The 22,861-nt window shown below is 35.2% G+C and overlaps 2 protein-coding genes across 5 annotated transcripts in view; one reads left to right on the top strand and one right to left on the bottom strand.

Annotated features, from left to right (window-relative positions):
• LOC122531946 overlaps positions 1-22,861 on the bottom strand; it is a 125,966-nt gene that overhangs the window by 45,323 nt on the left and 57,782 nt on the right. The window lies entirely within an intron of this gene.
• On the top strand, positions 9,622-10,164 carry LOC122531951. The gene is made up of 2 exons (XM_043660304.1): positions 9,622-9,635; positions 9,738-10,164. Exons 1-2 carry the CDS (start codon positions 9,624-9,626, stop codon positions 10,083-10,085), a joined length of 360 nt encoding a protein of 119 aa, XP_043516239.1. The 5' UTR covers positions 9,622-9,623; the 3' UTR covers positions 10,086-10,164.

Raw genomic sequence — 22,861 nt, 5'->3', positions numbered from 1 at the left:
GTCAAACGTTCCAGTTTCTTATGATTAGAATAAATTCACAAGAGAGAGACAGAGACAACGAAAGTAGAAGTACAATTTTAGTAAATTTAAATAAAACCTACTACCAATGAAAAAAAAATAATAAACTCAAGTGCAAATTGTTTTCCAATACTTTCCAGCCCAGATTTCAAATTTCTTCAATGATCCTCTGTTCTAAAAAGAATATTATCGAGTAATATTACATATCAAATTTCTTTTTTAGCGATTCCACGATGTCAAACGTTCAAGTTTCTTATAATTAGAATAAATTCACAAGAGAGAGACAGAGACAACGAAAGTAGAAGTACAATTTTAGTAAATTTAAATAAAACCTACTACCAATGAAAAAAAAAATAATAAAATCGAGTGCAAATTGTTTTCCAATACTTTCTGGCCCAGAGTTCAAATTTCTTCAAAGATCCTCTGTTCTAAAAAAAATATTATCGAGTATTACATATTAAATTTCTTTTTTAGCGATTCCACGATGTCAAACGTTCCAGTTTCTTATGATTAGAATAAATTCACAAGAGAGAGACAGAGACAACGAAAGTAGAAGTACAATTTTAGTAAATTTAAATAAAACCTACTACCAATGAAAAAAAAAATAATAAAATCGAGTGCAAATTGTTTTCCAATACTTTCTGGCCCAGAGTTCAAATTTCTTCAAAGATCCTCTGTTCTAAAAAAAATATTATCGAGTATTACATATTAAATTTCTTTTTTAGCGATTCCACGATGTCAAACGTTCCAGTTTCTTATGATTAGAATAAATTCACAAGAGAGAGACAGAGACAACGAAAGTAGAAGTACAATTTTAGTAAATTTAAATAAAACCTACTACCAATGAAAAAAAAATAATAAACTCAAGTGCAAATTGTTTTCCAATACTTTCCGGCCCAGATTTCAAATTTCTTCAAAGATCCTCTGTTCTAAAAAAAATATTATCGAGTATTACATATTAAATTTCTTTTTTAGCGATTTCAAGATGTCAAACGTTCAAGTTTCTTATAATTAGAATAAATTCACAAGAGAGAGAGAGACAGAGACAATGAAAGTAGAAGTACAATTTTAGAAAATTTAAATAAAACCTACCAATGAAAAAAAAAATAATAAAATCGAGTGCAAATTGTTTTCCAATACTTTCCAGCCTAGATTTCAAATTTCTTCGAAGATCCTCTGTTCTAAAAAAAATATTATCGAGTAATATTACATATTAAATTTCTTTTTTAACGATTCCACGATGTCAAACGTTCAAGTTTCTTATAATTAGAATAGATTCACAAGAGAGAGACAGAGACAACGGAAGTAGAAGTATAATTTCAGTAAATTTAAATAAAACAGCGTTTCCTTTTCCCCGCGAGTTCTATTTTAAACTGAAATTTCGTGCCTCGAAGCGCGCGTTTCGAGCACGTCAGAATGCAAGAATTGCAGCGGTACGTTTCGAGCGGCTTGTTCCGAGGACGGTTTTTTTGAACTAGAAGACGATATTCCTAAGCACGTAGAGCGCCAGTTTTCCAGCAGGTCTGGCGCTGTTTGAGGATTTCCAGACGCCACTTGCCGAGAGCCCCGGGACCCAACCACAATGGCAGACTTTCTTTTTCGGCAGAGTAAAACGAAAAGCGATTACAAAGAAGCCTGTGCTCTCACGGTCGTGTTGGCCGCTCCTCTCTTTACTCGGACGCTCTGCAGACCTCCTACGCTCGCTTTTGAGTACCCAATGGACAATTGTCTCAAGTATTGAACCATCATTTCGATGTTTTGTTTTTCCTCCCATATGTTTTTTTTTCTTCGTGTGTGTCAGTATAACCACAGTTTCAACTTTTACGAATATTGTAAAGTATCAGTAGGTAATTGGTCATTTTTTTGTACAAAATTTTATTTTATTTAAAAGTTAATCCGATTTTAATTTATGATATAATTCTATTTCCTTTTTGTGAAATGAGGGTGATTTTGAGTTTGTAAAAACAAACAGATCTTTCAGATTTTACATCATCGAAAAGATTGGAATCACCGTTCTTAAATTTTTTGAATCAACGTTGACATGCTCTGGTATCCAAGACGTCAGAATAAACAGCATTAATGGCATTTGTGGTATTGTTATGCTCTCGAAACTCATAAAGCATCAAACGTCTAATATGGAATTTATACACTTTGCTCATCCATTCTTACAGAGTTTACTCAAAGTTAACAATAAGCACACTAAATGATAATGGAATATTATGTTACAATAAGTTGAACTATTGTCATTAGATGGTAATGTTTCTTAAATTTGATAGAAAAAACATACGGCTACCCCTAATAGAAGTGTCTCGAAAAAATATGTCTATTATTACTTTACATTTACGTGTTTAGCACTACAGAGAAATTTTCAACTTTTTACGATTTGTAAGAATCTAGTTTTCCTATTTGTGATGTGTAACAAAGTGTAAGAACGTTAAGAATTTCTCCAGCATATTTTGCAATTTCAAAAATTAGTCGAAAAAGCTCCACTCGATGAACTAGCTCGTCCAACGTTTGTCTTTTAATATTTTTGAGTTGAAGATGTTATTCAGATCTGTGAGACGACTTTGATTCACTCGAAATCGAAAACATTTGAACGATATCCGAGACTTAAACATCCTGAGATCCTCCGGTTCACTGTATTGTAATACAAACAGGCGTCTGCGTGGAGCTGTTAATTTTTTTTCCACGGAAAAACAACGTGGGCGAGAAATGCAACAGCCATTGTTCGAGATTCGCTCGAGCCACAATGTGGATGATGAACAATAATGTCCGCTTGAGAAAGTCATCGAGAGCCGTGCGCTTACGAACTTTACGCGCAACCCATTATCCTACTTATGCTACTCGACACTCCTCCAGATTCTTTGCGAGCACATCGCCAAGTATTTGCGCACCTCGACGTCTTGATGTTAATCAATTGCGTCTGCGTTCGTTCTATCGCGTTTGACGTGTTATGCGACTTATTACGTAATTATGAAATTTCAACTGGGGTGTAGAAATGTGTATATAAAAGTAGTGAACGTGAATAAAATCACATAATAATTTCAGATTAAATTTGATTAATACAATATATTAGTTATATAATTAAAGTTTATATATATTAATTAAAATATATTAGTTATATTAGTTATACATTAGTTTAAATTTGATTAATACAATATAGTTAGTATATATTAGCCTTTTTAATGTAACATTTTATCACTTCAAAATTAAATGGCTAAATAGAATAATTTTTGGTTTTTAAAACAGCACAAAATTACAGAATTATATAATCCTAGAAGAAGAATTCTAGAAAAGTTTATTTCGTCACTGAAAATAAAAGTTTTCAAAATAGCACAGACCATAAAATTTTCGCAGAATCACGGAATTGCAAGTAGAATTCTCAATTAGAATTTATTCTGTCGCTACAAAGTCAAAGTCTTTAAAATCCTGCGTAAAATTCCTGCGAAAATCACAGATAATTACAATTTCCAGCATATTTTTCAAAAAATCCAGAGATTTATGGAGAGGATATTTCGTAGCTAAATACTTCAGAATCTTTGCACGTAAAACATAGTGGGAGAAATCAGTGAAGACACCGAAAAATGCCATTCAAGCAACCAGATACCGAGTCCCTCGCCATTTGGTGTCTGTTTTACGTAAAAACACGGCAGCCGTTCGCGTATTTTTCTTTTTCCTTTTTTTTTTCTCTCTGTTTCTTTTTTCCTTCTTCTTCATCGATATTGCAGTTAAATACGTGACACGCACGTTCCAGGCGGCAATTCAACTGCCTCTCGATATGCGCACCCCTTGCAGGGTTTCATGGACGCATCTGTCGCCATGCAACACCCCTTGGACACAATGCAGGTGGTAAGTGCGTGTTCTTCGATCGAGGCTCCATCCATTTTTCTGACGTTTGCGTTTCACTTTCGTCGTAACGACAGCGCACGAATTTGTATCTGGCACGGCAGTTTGAATGAATTTTTCACGAAACACTCGCGCACCCGCGTAAACGTAGAAAGCGCGAATGACTGGGGGAAGGTTGACAGGACAAAAATCCGAAAACAATTTTTTTCTCTTTTCATTCGATATGAATCTACATACAGCGAAATAGTGAAATTTAATTCGAGAAATCGGGGAACAAGAAGACATTTAATTTGAATTGGGAATTTTCAAATTTATGAGAATATCTCGCAGAAACCGATTTTACGTCCTGTAAGATAGATTTAAAAATCAATTCAACTACTAAGAAACGAAGAGGTTTCTATTTCAATCGTGTTTTAACGATTGAACCTTTGAAATAATTAAAGTTTCAGGTCAGATGAATTTTGCTTTCAGAACATTCGTGTCGTTTGAATTATTCTAAAACGACGTGTGAAGCGAACGAAAATCAATGCTCGGGCAACTTCCACCAGAGATAGCACCGATCTTCGAAGGAAACTGAACCATCCGCTACAGAATTTACTAAAGTTCCGAACTTGTTCACTAACACTTTCGACAGGCGCTCTGGTTGCTTGAAAACCGTCAAAAAAGCTCGCAACTGTAAGGAAGAAATTTCTCGAATTTCTGGAAATCTTCTTTTCCTAAGTTCTCAAACAATCTTCTAAAGGTACACACATACACACATACTAAAATTTTCACTCTAGTCAGATTTCAATTGGAATTAAAATTAAAACCAAAATTTGTTGGATTTCGAGTAGAAAAGTAACACTTACATCTTCGAAAGGATTTATTCACGTTGTGACCGAGGTCAAGGATGATGTTTTGGTCTTGCTAATGGAGAAAAAGCACGATTTTTTATAATTGTAATTCGAAGGAAGGGGGAAAAAAATTGGTGGAATTTACTCTACGAATAACTATTCGTGGACCATTTTCGAAGGTCTACTTCTGAGTCAATGTTAGCACTGAACTAATATAGGATGACCACTGAAAAATTAAAAGGTTTGAAGAATTCGTAGAAAAAAAAATTTTTTTAATTCATAAAAATTCACACGTAAGACCGAAAACAATCTATTAATTATATTTCCAAATAAAATAATAAGAAATTAAAAGAACACGTGTTTGTATAAGTTATTTTTGTTTCATATCAATCAGTCTTTCAGTGACCACTCTATGTCATCAGGCCAATCAACAAATTCTCGATCAATCAAATTCCAACGAATATTATCTCAGCTTTATTCCAATCAAAACGTACGACTGAAAGTTCCCTGTGAAATGGCCGAGGAAGAAAAATTTTTCCACAACCTTCAACCTGCCAGTTTTCCCTCCAAGTGGACGCAGGTGTTACAGAAGCGTTCGTCGCATTCAACGGCGGTAACGCGTTGGAAAAGGGAAGCACAGGTACAAAAGGGAGCAGGTAAGCAGTTTCTCGAGTCGGTGCATCGGTGCAGGGGTCGTCGTATAATCTACCTGAAGCGTTCCGAGACACGTTTCGAGACAGGGATCGTAACTCTCATCAGGTGCTCGCCGAGATCGAGACGCTATCCCCTATTCACCTAGGCATCGTATCCACTGGTCTGTGACTCTTTGGCGATCACTTCGATTTCATCCCGCGCCAACAGCATTTACATTTGAAACGACATCCACGTAGCCGGAACCAAGAGTCCAGTTGCTTCTAGACGTTTGACAGCAACTGGAGACGCGATGGAAACTAGACCTGTCGCTTTTGAATACTCTGTGAGAGCAAAGAAGGAAGACTCTCGCGCGATAATTCTACAAAACGATCGACAAAGCGACGATTTTTATGAATTTTTCTTGAGGAAACTGAATCGACGATGCGAGGCTGAATTTTCTTGGGGGGAAGAGGAATTTTTAAGTGTCTTTAAATTTTATAAATTATTTAAATTAGAAAGAACGACTCTCGGATCAGAAGTCTACGACGATCCTTTTTCGATTATTTTTGGACTGCAATTTTTATTATGGAAATTTTTATAATCAAATGTTGAATCATTAAATTGAATCTTTTAATCTTTTTAGGGAAATTTGTTATTTAATTTGATAATCCACGAGAAGATGTACTTAAATTATATTCAAGTATTGTAAAAATTAATTATAGATGTTATAAAATGTTATAAAATAACATTGTAAATCAAAATGTAGTATATTTAAGAATAAATGAATTATAAAAAATTTAATTTTTAGATAATTAATTTTAATTTGAAAGAGGATTTAATAATAAATTAATTAAATTATTTCAATTGAATAAAGTATAATAATAAGCAAATATTATACTTTTCATTTCATCACTATGTGTTTATTCTCTTTTTTATTTTCAGTATTGGACACTATTGAAATGGTTGTGTTAATAAAGTAATTAAAATAAAGTAAAATGGCTTGCTTTTAATCTTTTTAGGGAAATTTGTTATTTAATTTGATAAACCACGATAAGATGTACTTAAATTATATTCATGTACTGTTACTGAAATTTATAAATAAAAATTGATTATAGACAAAAGTATTATAAAATAATATTGTAAATCAAAATGTAGTATATTTAAGAACAAATGAATTATAAAAAATTTAATTTTTATATAATTAATTTTAATATTAATTTGAAAGAGGATTTAATAGTAAATTAATTAAATTATTTCAACTGAATAAAGTATAATAATAAGCAAATATTTCCATTTAATCACTATATGTCTATTCTCTTTCTTATCTTAGTATTGGACACTATTGAAATGGTTGTGTTAATAAGATTCATCTAGACACTTTTCTGGGAGGTCATTTTGTTTTTAAACAGATGTTGCATTTCAATTTAATTCCACAAGCACGTAAGAAGGCAGAATCGCGGAACACGAGCGAGTGCTGTAATGTATGTACAACTATAGCGGGACACGCTGCATACGTCCCTTTCACCGTGATTCGACGACGAGCACCGGGAATGCGTGGCTCTTGTGTTCTTACGTTGACATTTATTCTCACCTCGATGACCCGAGAACACCTGCAACACGGCTGATTGACCTCGAGTCCGGCAGCGAATCGAGTACACACTGACACCCCTTAACGAAGACAAACTAACGCCGATGTGTTCATCGAAATTATCGCATCAATGAGCTTGTTGGTCGCATGTCTCGTGTAACCTCAGACTGAGGTTGAATTATGACAGTTGAAGCGACTCGATTGGTAATAAACAGACTGTAGATTTCCACGCATTTGCGAGAAGTGCACAGAATATACGAATCATAGAAAATATATAAAATATCCAAAACTAAAAAATAGTTTTTTTTTTTATATAGAAAAAACTATTTTTTTATTTTAATATAGAAAAATATGTGAATATATAAATTAAATATAGAAAAATATGTGAATATATAAATTAAATATAGAAAAATATATGAATATATAAATTAAATATAGAAAAATATGTGAATATATAAAGTATATTAAATATTATAATTATTAAGTATATTAAAAATTTTAATAAAAATGTATAAAATATCCGAAAATAATTATTAAGAAATATGTGAATATATAAAGTATATTAAATATTATAATTATTAAGTATATTAAAAATTTTAATAAAAATGTATAAAATATCCGAATGTAATACTTAACAAGTGAAATAAATCTTTGTCACAAAAATCCTAAAATTGCATAAAAATCCGCACGATACCGAGATTGAGATTGTCAAGTGATAGAAATCGATAGACTTTCGAACTGCGTATTATTATCCTACAGGAATAAGTATTGTATACAAGAATACGGCTCACGAAAGTATTCGAACGTTTAAAAAGAAAATTATAAAATTACACTTTGTATAATTTAAAAAGCAATTATACAAAATCTAGCGTTTCGCAAAATTCGCCAAACAAGGAACGAGCCTCGGAGGATTGACCAATCGTTCGATCGGAAGATTCAATCGACAATTCGACGAATTAGAGGCGCAGCGACGCAGGCCACTGACATTTCGACTTCTCGAACAGGCGCACGTGCTCCAACGAGTTGGCGAACAGCAGGAGGAAATGGTAAACCGAGTGCATCGGTATCAAGCTGAGGGCCGCGCACGGAGAAGAGCGATCGCTGCATCTGCCTGCACCTGCTGCACCTGAATCCGCTGCCAACGAGTGGAGATTCAGTGGAGAAAGATTTCGCGAAGAAATGCAACCTCGAACCGATCGACGTTTCAACGTTATTCTGGGAAACTGTGGATCGATCGAATTTTAGAAAACTGACCATTCGAAATATTCTGTCGTTGAATTGTGTCGTCGTGCAATTTCATTTCAGTAAAAAATTAGTCGTTAACCTGAAGAGCAATGGCTCTTGAAATAGCTAATGAAATTTGTTTGGATTCTCGAATGTGTTTAAAAATTACGCTCAAACAGGCATTTAAAATACCTGAAAGACGTTGCGACGCTTATGATGGATGAAACGAATTTCCATTGCGTATAATATTCGCAGCCTGGCAAATAAATCACTCTACACGCACGTGTTCAAACAATTTTTAAAGTTCTATCGACTTGCTAAAACCAGAAAGAGGAAAAGCACGTTCAATTTTCCTTCGTTATTTGTCCTCGAATCGTTTATATTCGTTAACCGGCTGGTCTACGCGATTAGCATTAATCGATTGCGGATTAACACTGTTGCGCAATCGCTGATCGGCCCTTTCACCGAACAAACGCGCGAAGAGGCAACGCGATCTCTCTCGCGTGCACTTTTCGCGATCTTCTCGTCCGTTCATCTCAGATTCGCACGTGCGCAGCTCACCGTTGGCAAAAAACAACGAGCGAACACGAGGAGAAACGGAGCGCGGAGATAAATGATCGTCTTTCTCGAGGGGATAAGATTCGCTATAAATAGAGCAAACCCGAAGCGTCATTTTATTTCAAACTGGCCGCAATATCGCGATACCACTCGCCACCGGGGGCAGGAGGAACGATCATTAATTATTACCGCGGATCCGTCTGTCTGGCACGCGATTAAAAATACCGTGGCCATTCCTTTTAAACGATTTTTCCATGAAATCGGTGTCGTCGGTGTGTTATTGGCAGACTGTGGATTTGTTCGTGCAACTTTGTATTTTTTTTTTTTTTTGCGAAGATAATTGAAGAAATGGAGAAGCTATATTATATATAATATATATTATATATAATATATATTATATATAATATATATTACATTTTATAATAATTTTTATATTATATTTATATTATAATTTTGTATTATTGCTTATATATATATATAATAATAATAATTTTTTATAATTTTATATATTATTAATTATAATTTATATTCTTAAAATTATATTTAATTTATTATATTTAAGAATATTCAGAATAATATTACAATATTATAATAATATTATATTATATTATTATATTAATATATATTTTATAAAAAATAAAGTATTTTTATAATATTATATTAATATTTTTTAATTATATATAAAATAATATATATAACATTATTACAATATTATAATATTAATATTAATATTATAATATTGTAATAATATTATATTTAATTTATTATATTTAAAAATATTCAGAACTGTTTCATCAGTTGACTGTCAAGCGAGATGACATTACTGAACATTACAAGAATATTTCAAACAGCACGAGTAACTAGAAAATATCACGAAGCATCTCGAAATCCTCGATTTCCAAAACTCGGTCGTTTCGATCTCGATGATTATGCAAGTGAGCAACAAGTTCATTTCGAAGATGGAAAAACTGAATCGTTCTGAAACTTTCTAAATTTCATCCGCCTAACATTCTCCCTGTTGCAGGGAATCGAAACAGGTTTCAACAGTGAACTCGAATGCTTTCCATCTCGAACAGAGATCGACCAGCGGCAGCCACGTCTTTCGCTTTCTTGCCCTTCTGTTGGATGCTTCTAACTCACGGCTGATCGAGGTGCTGGTCGCACGTGCGCCAGCTCGCCCCAGCAAAAGGAAGAACACACCAACACCGATCATTCGCGGAGGAAAGAGAGAGGAAGCCAGAAAGGCAGAAACAGGTTTCACCCAAGAAGATGCTGCCGCGGCTGCTGCTGGTCCACGAAAAGCGTCAACTCCGAGATTACCGCGGTGGGACATTGAAATATCGTGGAACGAACCCGACGTTCTCCGTAGTAAACGGAGTAAATAGCATTTGTTACCTCTTCTTGCGTACTGTATACTGTATGTAGGGTTAATCGCGTAGGTTAATCGCTTGCTCGACTGTGACGAACGCGTTCATGCGCTGCTGACGAAGCTTCGTCTGAATTCCAAGTTCAATATTGAGTTTAGAATTCGGATATAAAATAGAGTATTGATCAATTTTTTCACGTTTGTTGTAATTCTGACAGTTTGTTTGTTCGATTGAACTTTGTTGTTAGTAAGATTGTATTGTCAGTGGGAAAATTCAAATGGAAAATAATGAGAACCGTATCAAATTTTAATTTGATGCCCTTGTTCCACCGAATTTTTATTCGCTTTAATAAAACGATTTTTTTAATTCAATGGAACGATCGTGTGATATAATATACGTTAATATTATGTCACAGAATTTTCTTTTTGATTTCTCGAATCGAATAGATTAATCACCTTTGTTCCCAGAAAGATATTTTCAACGTTTACTTTTTTATTGTTCACCAATTATCAAATGTTTCATTGCACAATTAGAAGAAAAAAAAAAAAAAAAACAAGTAATAAATCGAAAAGACTACAAACGAAACATGCAGATGTCCAAGATGACATACTTTTATCGTCACGTCGTCCCAGATATTTACAACTTGAGGAATAACTGTTTCCCGAAGAGTCATCATTCGATGATTCATGCAAAGAAATCTAAGAATCCTCTAAACGGTATCTCCGGCTTCCTATTCTCTAATTTCATTCAAAGAAGTATCGCATCATCATTTTCCGATCATATTATTCTCGAAAATCATAAGCGAACCCTGTATAAAAAAAATCTCACGAACTTTAATGACAACAAAAATTTTTTCAATAACCATTAAATATGATTTCTAACGATCAAAACCAAAATTAAATAATATCTTTCAGATATCAAATCTCCGCTTCGAGCGTTAATAACGCGAGGAAATTTAACTGACGATACTAGCCCGCCAAATTCAAATTTCATAGAAACAACGCCATTAAGCGTGTATAACAATTTATTATAGCTTGCACGTGTAAATGACTTTGAAACAAACCGAATTCAAGTGTGCAACGATCGCATTAAAAAATAAATTGCGCGTCTGTATGCTCATGCAGCGTGCAACAATCGATTCGTACGCGCGAGGAACAGTTCCGTCCGAGCGCGTGTAGTGGCGCGAAGTAGCGGAACTTGCGCAAATGAGGAGCGATTTTGCAACTCTCTGCCGCGCTGTTTGCACGGAATGCTTAGTGAACGTGTGTTCCGATCAGAGGAGATGAAATTGAGAATATCTCTCGAGCTAGCGTCGAGCACGATGCATGAGCACTCGAAGAGAAATCGATGCTCTCGAGGATGATCGAACTGCAAGAGAAGTCCAACTCGGAGAAGTTAATCGTTTCGACGAGGCAGCAGACGTTGCAGAAGTCAGAGAAGTTTTTAAAAGCGTGAAACAGCAAGATTGGAAAGGCTATATATATGCACATGCTAGCCTGGAAAGCGGAACTGAAGGAAACGAGAAAGCTTACGTATAAATTTGATTTTCGTAACAGAGAGGGAGATTTAAAACTATTCCTTCGGGAAAGAAATACGTTCAATCAGATAAAAAAAGTGGAAGAGTTTCTTTTCTTTCCTAAATTAGTCGAGAGTCTTTAAATTCTAGTCTTTAACCTCTTGCGCCGGAATGACGTGCCACGCGCGTCGAGAATTTTTTTATTCCGAAATCGTAATATTTCTCTCAGTTTTAAGTATATTTAAAGTAAAAACAAAATAGGGAAAGCAAATAATAAGTTCACTACTTCTCAATAATTTCTATCCAGCGATATAGCGACGATGTAGCGGCGAATTATTGTATATACGGTTTGGTCACTCGTTATGGTCCGCAATCAGTTGCCAGCGCAAGTGGTTAACGAGGTATGGCTTAAATGTAAATGCAATTCACCTTTAAGCATAATTTAAAATGCAAAATTAACCCTTTCGGAGTGGACAAAAATATTTGCACTAGAATTTCACTCTTGAATGAAAATTGCATTCCGCAGTTTCCTGCGAATTAAAAGTGAGAAACGAGATCGATCGTTTAGATATTCCAAAGCAAGTTCTACATAACAGTGAAATGATAGAGACACGCTGATTAAAGAGATACGTTCGAGTATGCGTTAAACTGGATTCCATCGTTACTTGTAATTCCAACTATGATCGGGAGAAACAGGTTTCTACAAACGCTATACTCACAGTGTTTCAATCACCGATCCTTTAAGCAGGACACTTGCGAAAAGGAACAAAGAATGGACGAGAAAGAAATATGTCTTAATTGGTTGACTTCAAAGTGGTAGTCATGCATAAGATTATATGCTTGACATTCTCAGATATGACATCGACTAATTTAAATCAAATCTTTCATTCCACCTCTTGCAACTGGTTCACGGCCTTCAGTTAATTTAAAGAATTCAGATATTCGTATAATTTGGTAGTTTTAATATCACAAAAAATTCACACAATATCTATAAAAAATCCAAAATAACGCACTCGTTACATATGACATTCACTATTAAGATTCTATTATTGTTAAATTTCTTCTAGTCATGTTTAAAAAAAAAAGAAATATAAAATTGCATAAACATTCGTAGTTAAACTCCAATTTAAACCAATTTAAAAAATTCAGATATTCGTATAACTTGGTAGTTTTAATATCAGAAAAATTTATGAAGAAGAAATTCACATAATATCTACAAAATACTCAAAATAACGCACTTGTTACGTACGATATTCACTATTAAGATTCTATTATTGTTAAATTTCCTCTAGTCATGTTTCAAAAAAAAAGAAATATAAAATTGCATAAACATTCGCAGTTAAACTCCAATTTAAAACAATTTAAAAAATTCAGATATTCGTATAATTTGGTAGTTTTAATATCAGAAAAATTTATGAAGAAGAAATACACATAATATCTATAATTTGGTAGTTTTAATATCAGAAAAATTTATGAAGAAGAAATATACATAATATCTATAAAATACCCAAAATAACGCACTCATTACATACAATATTCATTTTTAAAATTCTATTATTGTTAAGTTTCCTTTAGTCATATTTCAAAAAAAAAGAAATATAAAATTGGATAAACATTCGCAGTTAAACTCCAATTTAAAACAATTTAGAAAATTCAGATATTCGTATAATTTGGTAGTTTTAATATCAGAAAAATTTATGAAGAAGAAATTCACATAATAAAATACCCAAAATAACGCACTCGTTACATACAATATTCACTATTAAGATTTCATTATTATTAAGTTTCCTCTAGTCATGTTTCAAAAAAAAAGAAATATAAAATTGCATAAACATTCGTAGTTAAACTCCAATTTAAAACAATTTAGAAAATTCAGATATTCGTATAATTTGGTAGTTTTAATATCAGAAAAATTTATGAAGAAGAAATTCACATAATAAAATACCCAAAATAACGCACTCGTTACATACAATATTCACTATTAAGATTTCATTATTATTAAGTTTCCTCTAGTCATGTTTCAAAAAAAAAGAAATATAAAATTGCATAAACATTCGTAGTTAAACTCCAATTTAAAACAATTTAGAAAATTCAGATATTCGTATAATTTGGTAGTTTTAATATCAGAAAAATTTATGAAGAAGAAATACACATAATATCTACAAAATACCCAAAATAACGCACTTGTTACATACGATATTAAGATTCTATTACTGTTAAGATTCTATTACTGTTGAGTTTATATAATCAGTTTCCTCTAGTCACGTTCCAAGGAAAAAAAAAAAAAGAAGAAAAGAAATATAAAATTGCATAAACATTGGCAGCTAAACTCCAAAGATAGCGTGCCATCGCGAATAAATAGAGAAGCAGGGGGATCCTTGGTGAGGAGAGTAAACGTAAGGATGACGCGTCTCGAAGAAGTGAGGTTGCCGGTGATTGGATCCGAGAAAACCCGTTGGCGCGTTGTTTTCGTAGCCGGCAGGAGGCCATGGAACCCGGAGAAAAATCGGGGAGACGGCGATGGAGAGAGGGGATCCGTTGAAGGAAGACCGAGAGGGCTGAAAAACCGGTTCTCCAAGGAGCACGGGTGACCACCACGCTGCTCGCCAGAAGAGGAACGGTGTGTATCCACTGGTAAAGGAGGCTAGCGTGGTCTGTTACGAGAGAGAAAACCGGTTTTACGATACAAACTGGAGTAAAAGTGTGCTGCGTACGAGCCGAATGGTTTGGACCGCGTGCTTCTATGTTTATGACGCGGTTGGTGTTGATATGAACTGAGAAGCCAGCAATCGATAAATGTGCCACGTAGTATCGCAGATTGTGACTCGAGGGCGGGTTCTTTTGATAAATACAAAGATACGTATATAGCGTGAGTTTGTCAGTAAATTCTCTTTGAGCGAATATATGTGTTCAGAAACTTTTCGTCGAGGAACTATAACGAAGAAAATTCGAAATAAGTTTCCGCTTGAATGCAACGTAAGAACGGATCGGCAATATTTATTTAATTTGTTTGCACAAGGTTACACTTGGTTGATTCTTGGGTTTTCTCATAAAATAAATTGGAGCCAGAAATATGGCAAAGGATGATTTCTTTAAAAGGGAATGTATATACAGATACTTGTATCAGAGGAATAAAAGTGCAAGAGGCCGACTTTGATAAATTTACATTTTAAATTAGGTTGAGTTTTCAAGCTACCGATACTTTAATTTCAAATTTGCGTAGGTCGGAAGCAACATGTGGGAAGTTTATCCTTTGAAACGAAGCGAGTAACGAAACAGGATTACGCCGCGAGATGCTTTTGCAGACAACAAAAGCTCTTTGTCATCCGTATTGAGAAACCTTTGTCTCCGCTAGGTACGCCATTTAAATTTAACTTTTTTTCTCACGACAAAAACATTATTCTTCCTTCTAACGCTTAAACAACATGCTTAGCTGTTCCGAAACCATCGTTGTTCGAAAGAACATACCAAAACCATAAAAATATCAAAGATCAAATCAATCGAACGTGGAAAAACTTTAATCCTTATCCAGCTCATTTTCACAACGATGGAAATATCTTATTTTGTTATTTATCATGGCTTCGCGTACGTCAGTAGCGAAAATAAGTCGGAATGATCTCACACCGACGCGCGACAACAACTCGGTTGGCATTTGCTTCGGCATTTGCTGGAGAAATAGAAAAAGAAAAAAAAAAAAGGCAAAAAGAAATACGAACGCGGCGTTCAAGGGCGAGAGCGACGAGCGCGGGAACCGTTCTCATTGGCCGGTGGATGCTGCGACTTCTGCGTAGGTAACACCGGTGATTTCAATGCGGCGAATTATGGCGGGAAGCGACGCTCGGTGCCGCCATATTAGAGCCTGGCCACGAGGATCGATCCCCCATCGCAAACATCCCTATTCTCGGAACGTATATTCTCGAACGCCTACGATCCCTACGGCGAGCCTTGGCGCGAGTACCGAGGAGCGTTGAATTGTTACGTTGCATGGCAAAAACAAACGGCAGATAACGCGCGAACCGCGTGATACGGAAGCGTTCCCTCGAGGTTCCTCCGAGAAAGATGAGGCTCCTTCGGAAGCAACCAATCGTGAAAAGCGTACGAGCTATGAAGTTCGTCGACCGTGTTTGCCCGTTCGCGTGTTCCTCTGCTGTTCAATACTTTTTGGGTAATTTCGTTGGACCGTTTATTACGCTTAAATTAAGATTAGTGGGATTTTTTTCGTAGTATGTTATAACTGTATCTATTTCTTTCAGCGAAATTACTGTATACTTTATAAGGTATTCTCCTACCAAGACTACGTTCCATCAGGGATATTTAACATTTCTCAAATCGCTCGCGAAATTAACGCGGTGTCGGCTTCGTTGCCAATGTCAAAGACCCGCAGTCTGTCTACAGATTTATAGACAACCTTCAAATTTTTAAATCCCCCTACATGGCCTCAGTCAGCTGATTCCACTTCCCGTCTTCCCTTCTCTATCTCATCTAAAATCCTCCATCGAAATAGCGACGTTGAAGAAAATCGAGCAGCTCCCGTGAACGGTGGTAACCAGTAGCAGCCGTGGGGCCCTTTGTTCCTCCGACGACGGTTGGAGCCGAGGTTAAGCGAAACGCAAGCGTGCGGTCCATGGTCGCGGCGGCTGAAACCAGTTCCTATTAAAAAGGCAGCCAGTGGCGCCTTCGCGCGGTGTTTCCCCGAGACTTGGCCACAGGATCGACGACGCCGTTCTCTAACTAGCCAGGATATTGACCCGACACGATGGCGATGCCATCTTGGATCACGGTTTACGTGATCGTAGTACTACTCACAGCTGGCAGCCACGCTCGCGATCGCTTTCGAACAACGTCGAAGCTGTGTACGAGTCGAGTGACTGGGCTGAAACCTTGACTTCGATATACCCCGATCTACTCGTAACTTCGCTCTTCGTCGATTATGGTACGTGGCGAGCCACGAGTTGGTACTTTCACGTGGCGAACAAGAGTGAAAATTTAACTCAGTCTGATTCGAGTCGGAGAGGGAGAAGCGTGTTCCATAGTATCTGTGACGAGTTGGTTTAGGTACTGGAAATATTAGGGTGTATCATCTGACACCATCAGTGCAGAAGAACGATAATGTTATTCTTTTAAAAACAGATCACCCGTTATTCCAGCAAGAGTCTCAAATAAAAAAAAGTTTCAAGTTAACGCTTTCTTGAACGTTTCACGAAGGAAAGAATTGACGATCTCGTCTCGTTTCTTACAGAAATTATTTACTTAACGTTAATAAAGAACGTACAAAATAAATCTATTCTCCTTCAAAAAATCATTCTTTCCTGGTCCAAGTATCAACCGTCAATAACGAACCTAATTTAACTTAAAGTTTCATTTCACCCATGGACAGACAAAAGAGGTCCACGACGAAAGAACTTATTTGGAACTTACGGCGGAGTTGTACAAAACAAAGGGGCACAAAAACAAAGGGATATTAAGCGGCCATGGAAAAATACAATCGCTCGTTTGTCAGAGTGATTTACGATCGCCGAGTATTATTTACGGGCGCGTGGTACGGATTCGTGCGTGCGTAGGCGTAAATCAGCATCGGCATTCTCCGTTCATTATTCTATCGCGGCTAGATCGCGTCGAGCATCCACAATAGAAGAATATCTTCGCTGATGGAAGATCTCTTCTTTCTTCTATCTCTTTCTCTCGCTCTCTGTCGTGCCGGTTTTCGACCAGAAATTCAATCCTTTCGTTGCTTTTTTCCACTGAACAATAATGGAAGGAAACAGTAATTGCAAGACGCCTTGTAATAACACGTAGCTGCGACTGATGCGGTGAGAAAAGTACGAATTACGATGCTCATGCATTATTTATTCCAACAGACGTTACGTCACTTTTGTTCCCTAACGTGCGTTTAGCAACGTACGAGCTCGTCGTCTTATCCCTCGTTGTAGATTTTAATACTTCGCCGCGACTGATAGTGAGAAAGCAGCAGAAATTACCAGTCCCGTGCGTTATTTACTTCTGGCCGAAGTTATACCGTCTGCTGCTGTTCTGCGACGCGAGAGAGAGCTCAGCGTTGTAAATTTTATCGAGACAGCGGTGTCCGCTACTGACATTTCTGTTTGTGAATGTAATAGTATACTACGGAATAGTACTACTGTCGAAGCCGGGAATGGTTATTCAACCGGCGCGGTGAAAGGCAAGGCGCCTGAAAAATTCACCGCCGCGCGCACGTGCACGCAGTTTGCATGGCTACAGGCGCGTTTGCTGTCGCGAGCTTACGTTACAAGCATCAACGCTTCCTCGTTGAGAGATATATCAGGATGCTACGCAATCGGTACGATTCGTTGGACTGTTTGAAATGAAATGGCAATAGTTTGAGACGTTTTTTTTTTCCTGACTGAATTTTTATTACTTATTATATATATTAGCATAGCTATGTCATTCGTATCTAGATGCGTTTGCTACGTAATAACAAATCATTTTTCGTACAAATATTTTTATTTACTATTAGACGAATTATTAACACTTCAATTCTGGGAAATGATCTTATTTACATAATAATAATAAATAGAAATGATTTTCGTACTTGTTCATAAAGTCCTAATTTGTGGACAAATAAATGTATACACATAATAAAGGAAATATATAAAGTAATATAAAATTTTGTATTTATAAATTTATATATGAAGATTTGTATTTATAAATATATATGTATCATAAAAATATTTGTACTATAAATTTATATAAATATACATTTCGTCAAGTAAATAATATATATATATATTTATTTATTTATCTACAAATTAAAACTTCATTACGTAAATTAATTTAAATAAGTTGCGTCCTTTTGGAATTTAGCTATAGAAGACAATTATCCCGAATCTTTTCCAGCTTCAACTATTTTACAATTAGATTCCTTAACGAGATTTGGTTAATGGTCTCACACAGAAATCGATACCGATCGGCACATTCTAATTTATGTTTCCTTTGTTTTTCACCCGGCGAATTGGAAATAAGGAGTTGCTTAACCACATTTCATTGAAAATCGGTCACTGGATTGTAAAAGTACATATGAATGAGCGAAATCTCTTTACGGGATCGAATCGAGCGTACCCTCCAGCGACGATTACAAAACTTCTCGTTTCAACACCTGTCGCGAGACTCCATCGAAAACGTTTATACAAATCACGCTCTTCCGCAAGATTCTTTCATACGATTTCCTTCATCGTTCATTCATTCGTTCGTTTCATAGGAAACTTTCGTTTGAACTAGCAATTCGTAACAAGTGGACATCGATTGCCAATTCCATTGACGCTATTTCAAATGTAGTTTCGATGCTTTCGATAATTGTAATATTTCACGTGAAATTATTCAGAGTGACGGGAAAACTTGAACTCAACGTAACATTGTCCAAACCTATAATTTAGAAGTTGTATTTTTATATTCAGAAATAAAATTTTTCAAAGTACTCTTCGGAGTAACGGGAAAACTTGAAATCAAAGTAGCATTGTCCAAACCTATAATTTAGAATTCCGTCATGATTCCTTCAATGCGTATCAGAAGCATTCAGAAACCTTCAGTAATTTATAACTATTATATAGTTAGTTACATTTAGTAAATTATTTCAGTTTAATTTATTTTATTTTAATTTAGCAAATTTAGTAAATTATTTAGTAATTCGTTGGTAGTTTAGTAAATTACATTACTATTATTATAACAATAGTTCAAAGAATGTCACGCTTCAAAGGGAAAACGTTCGACCATGACACTTTCCGACGAAATACATACATCCGAATTAATTCGCAGCGTATCGTTTTCCATGGGCCATTAATTGCGGAATCTTCGATTCCTAAAGGGGTGTATTCTCACGGGGTGGTGCATGCTCAACGATCGGAAAGGACAAAGCCGTAAATCGACAGGACTAGGTGCGATCGGAAATCCTTTGTGTCTGCTTCAGGCAGAGCCGAGGAAAACAGAAAGTATCGCTCTTGAAGCATAACGCTCAATTGGTCGCGCAACATTCGTCTTCGAGAAGAGGAATTCAAGGTCTTTCTAAACACTTCGAAGCGTCATTCCATCTATGATCAGTAAGATCTGTCTCAAAAATTCAAATATAACTTGTACTTTATATACACTTGTACTTATATGCTCTACATATCTTTGCATTTTATGCAACTCTGCACTTCAGAATTACCTATAAATCCATAAAAAATCCGCAATCCGTTGAAATTGAGACATGAAATTGATCAGAGAACAATTACATTTTTTCGTTTGTTTAATTTCTGAAATGATAGTAATAGTCTCTAAGAAAATATTAGAATTATTACTATAGAAGTTTCATAAATAATTGTGTAATAATTTTATTACTTTTAATACTACGATAATCGAACCTGATTTCAGACTTTAGATTTCGTCACAAGTCCTTAAAATATACGGACTATTCTTGTCAAAATTAATATTAATATAATATATAATATTAATAATATATAATATATAATATTAATAATATATAACAATATTATAATATATAATATAATAATATTATAAATTATAATATTATAATATAATTGAATAATAATATATAATATTTGTTGGAATACAACGACTCGACCATCCAGCAGTAAGGCTGGAAAATGGCTTTATGAGGGGCAAAGTTAACATCTGTTTTCTATCCTCTGCTCACTATTCTCTACAGTTACGGACAGGACCATGCCGAACAGAAAATTTAGTTTTTTGCCAGTCCTTGCCGCGTGACTACATCATTTTTGTATCGCATATACTACTTGATTGTTAATAATTCATTAAATAAAGACATTAGTTTCTTTTCACACGGAAGTTTGTGTTATATTTTCACCACATATCCTACAATATTAATTTATTTCTGCTTGGAACAGAAACATAATTGCACGAATCTATTTACTTTAACACTACGATAATCGAACCTGACTTCAGGCTTCAGATTTTGTCACAAGTCCTTAAAATATACGGACATCCTTGTCAAAATTAATACTAATAATATATAACAATATAATAATATTGTAATATATAATATAATAATATTATAATATATAATATAATTGAATAATAATGTATAATATTAATATATTTCTGCTTGGAACAGAAACATAATTGTACGAATCTATTTACATTAATTATCAATTAAATTATAATGACTCGTAGTGTGTGTTTGACCAAATCAAGCGTACATGTCCGCTGTAAAAAAGTGTCAATTTAAATTTGGTCCGATGTCCACGTGACTGATTATCGATCGTTAAAGAAACACGGAGAACAGTGGCGAGATATATCGGTGCGAGAACGCTTCCTTTTTCGTCAGAGGGCGAGCACCTGCACCGACACACAGGGAAAATTAACGTGACCTCCGACGCAGTGAACGTCGGCCATGTGAACCTACGATGTAGAAGCTGTTCCGGTGACGGCTTCCGGTTTAACCTATACCCTCCTTCTTCGCCTTTCGTCCCCCCCGGTGTCTTCGCGATCCCATTCAGCCGACATCGTTTCTATCTTCGCGGCCACTTCTCGCTGTACTATTGCCCGCCACGTGGTCACGCTCGCTGAACCACGTGGGACCAGCGAGTTCACGTGCGTCTTCGCGATATCGCTTGCCCTCGCTAGCTTCGCCCTTCGTTCCCCTCTCCCTTTATTCACCTTAATTCGACGGACAATAACCTCTGCCACCATTCGTTCCACCTCCTTAACGAGTTTTCGAGTGCTGGACGTTGTTAACTCGCCACTTTCATTTCGCGTGACAAAGTTCGTGGAAATCGTTCGGATTTTTTGAGATGAACTGTTTGAGAATTACTATTTTCTCGAGATTTTTCGCTTTCGTTCTCCGTTTTTTTTTAAATGAAGCCTGGAATGAAAGGATCGATGTAATATACACTGTCTCACATATAAATTATGAATTTGAAATTTCAATGAAAATGTTACAATTTGTTTTGTGGGACGATAAGATAACAATAAGACCCTATAGAATTTTATATTAATTTATCTCTCCATTTAATATAAAATTTAAATTAATATTTGATTGGGAGAATTATTAAACTGAATAAGTTTTAATTTAAAACAATTTTAATTGAAGAAAAATCCTTTCATTTCAGATTTCATTTAAAAATTTTTGAAAGACCAAAGTTCTAGAAAGATATTGTCGTTGATTTGAAATCTTCGATGATTTTCCAGTCGCGTTGCAAAAATGAATTTTTTTGATCATTTTTGCTTTCGAGATTCTTTGATTTTTGAGAATATTTCTCCGTTTTTTTTTGGGGAGAATTCTTTAAATTTTCAGAAAGACATTGTCTTCGATTTGTGAGCTTACGAGATTTACGAGTTTTAAAATAATCAATGCTAAATGATTAGTCGTAATGCTTTGTAAATGTTACTTTTATATAATAAATATAGTTGAAATAAGAATTGAGCTTGAACTTCAACAAATAGAGTCTCTGTAGTCTAAATCAGAATTCATTATTTTCCTGAAGCTCGTTAAATGCTATACGAAGACTTTCATTTTCGTCTATCTAAAACTGGATCTATCTGCATGTAGATCTAAAAGCACGATTTATTTTTTCATCCATTACGTCGACGTTGAAACTGACAGCACAGCGTGTACAGAGCATCAGCTCCAGGATAGACTTGTTTACTACGAGCGAGGTTGTTGAACAACGTGGGATCTGGCGCTTCGTATACACGATGCAACTTATTAATATAATCTGAAGAGCTATATACCCTTTCTTCTTCTCTTTGCTTAATTACCATTTAATTGTTTGGATGCTCCACTTACAGGCGAACTACAATTTACATCGCCGTAGCATCGCTTCAACGATAATTACGTATGTACAACTAAGTTACACATATTGTTTCACTGCAAAAGCGTAATTGTTTTTTTTATTGTTAATTTATTTATGCGCGTTGTGGAGTTTTTCAATTTTCAAGTTCCCAGAAACATAACATTTCTCGGCTAATTAAATGTAAACGAAAGCTACTTTCAATGCTTTCCGATGATTTTTTTACTTTTCAGCATATATTCACATATTGTTTCACCATTGAATCATACATAAATTCGGCAGTAGAGAAGACTCATTCTAGAATTGGACAGAAATTGAAAATAAAATCAATGCAGATAGTTTTCAATCTTAACCCAATAACCCTATGAACCCTTTTAACCTGCATACTAAATATCTACACAATTACAGCGATAAAGAAAACTGAGCACAAAATTTAAATGCAAATGAAAATACTGAAAACTCTCATTTACAACTAAATCCATAGCGATCTTGAAGAT

This window comes from Frieseomelitta varia, unplaced genomic scaffold (assembly GCF_011392965.1).
Source record: "Frieseomelitta varia isolate USP_RPSP 00005682 unplaced genomic scaffold, Fvar_1.2 scaffold_428, whole genome shotgun sequence".
Taxonomy (NCBI): Eukaryota; Metazoa; Arthropoda; class Insecta; order Hymenoptera; family Apidae; genus Frieseomelitta; species Frieseomelitta varia.
The sequence above is the reverse complement of the archived record's forward strand: the minus strand, read 5'-3'. Positions and strand labels throughout refer to the sequence as shown.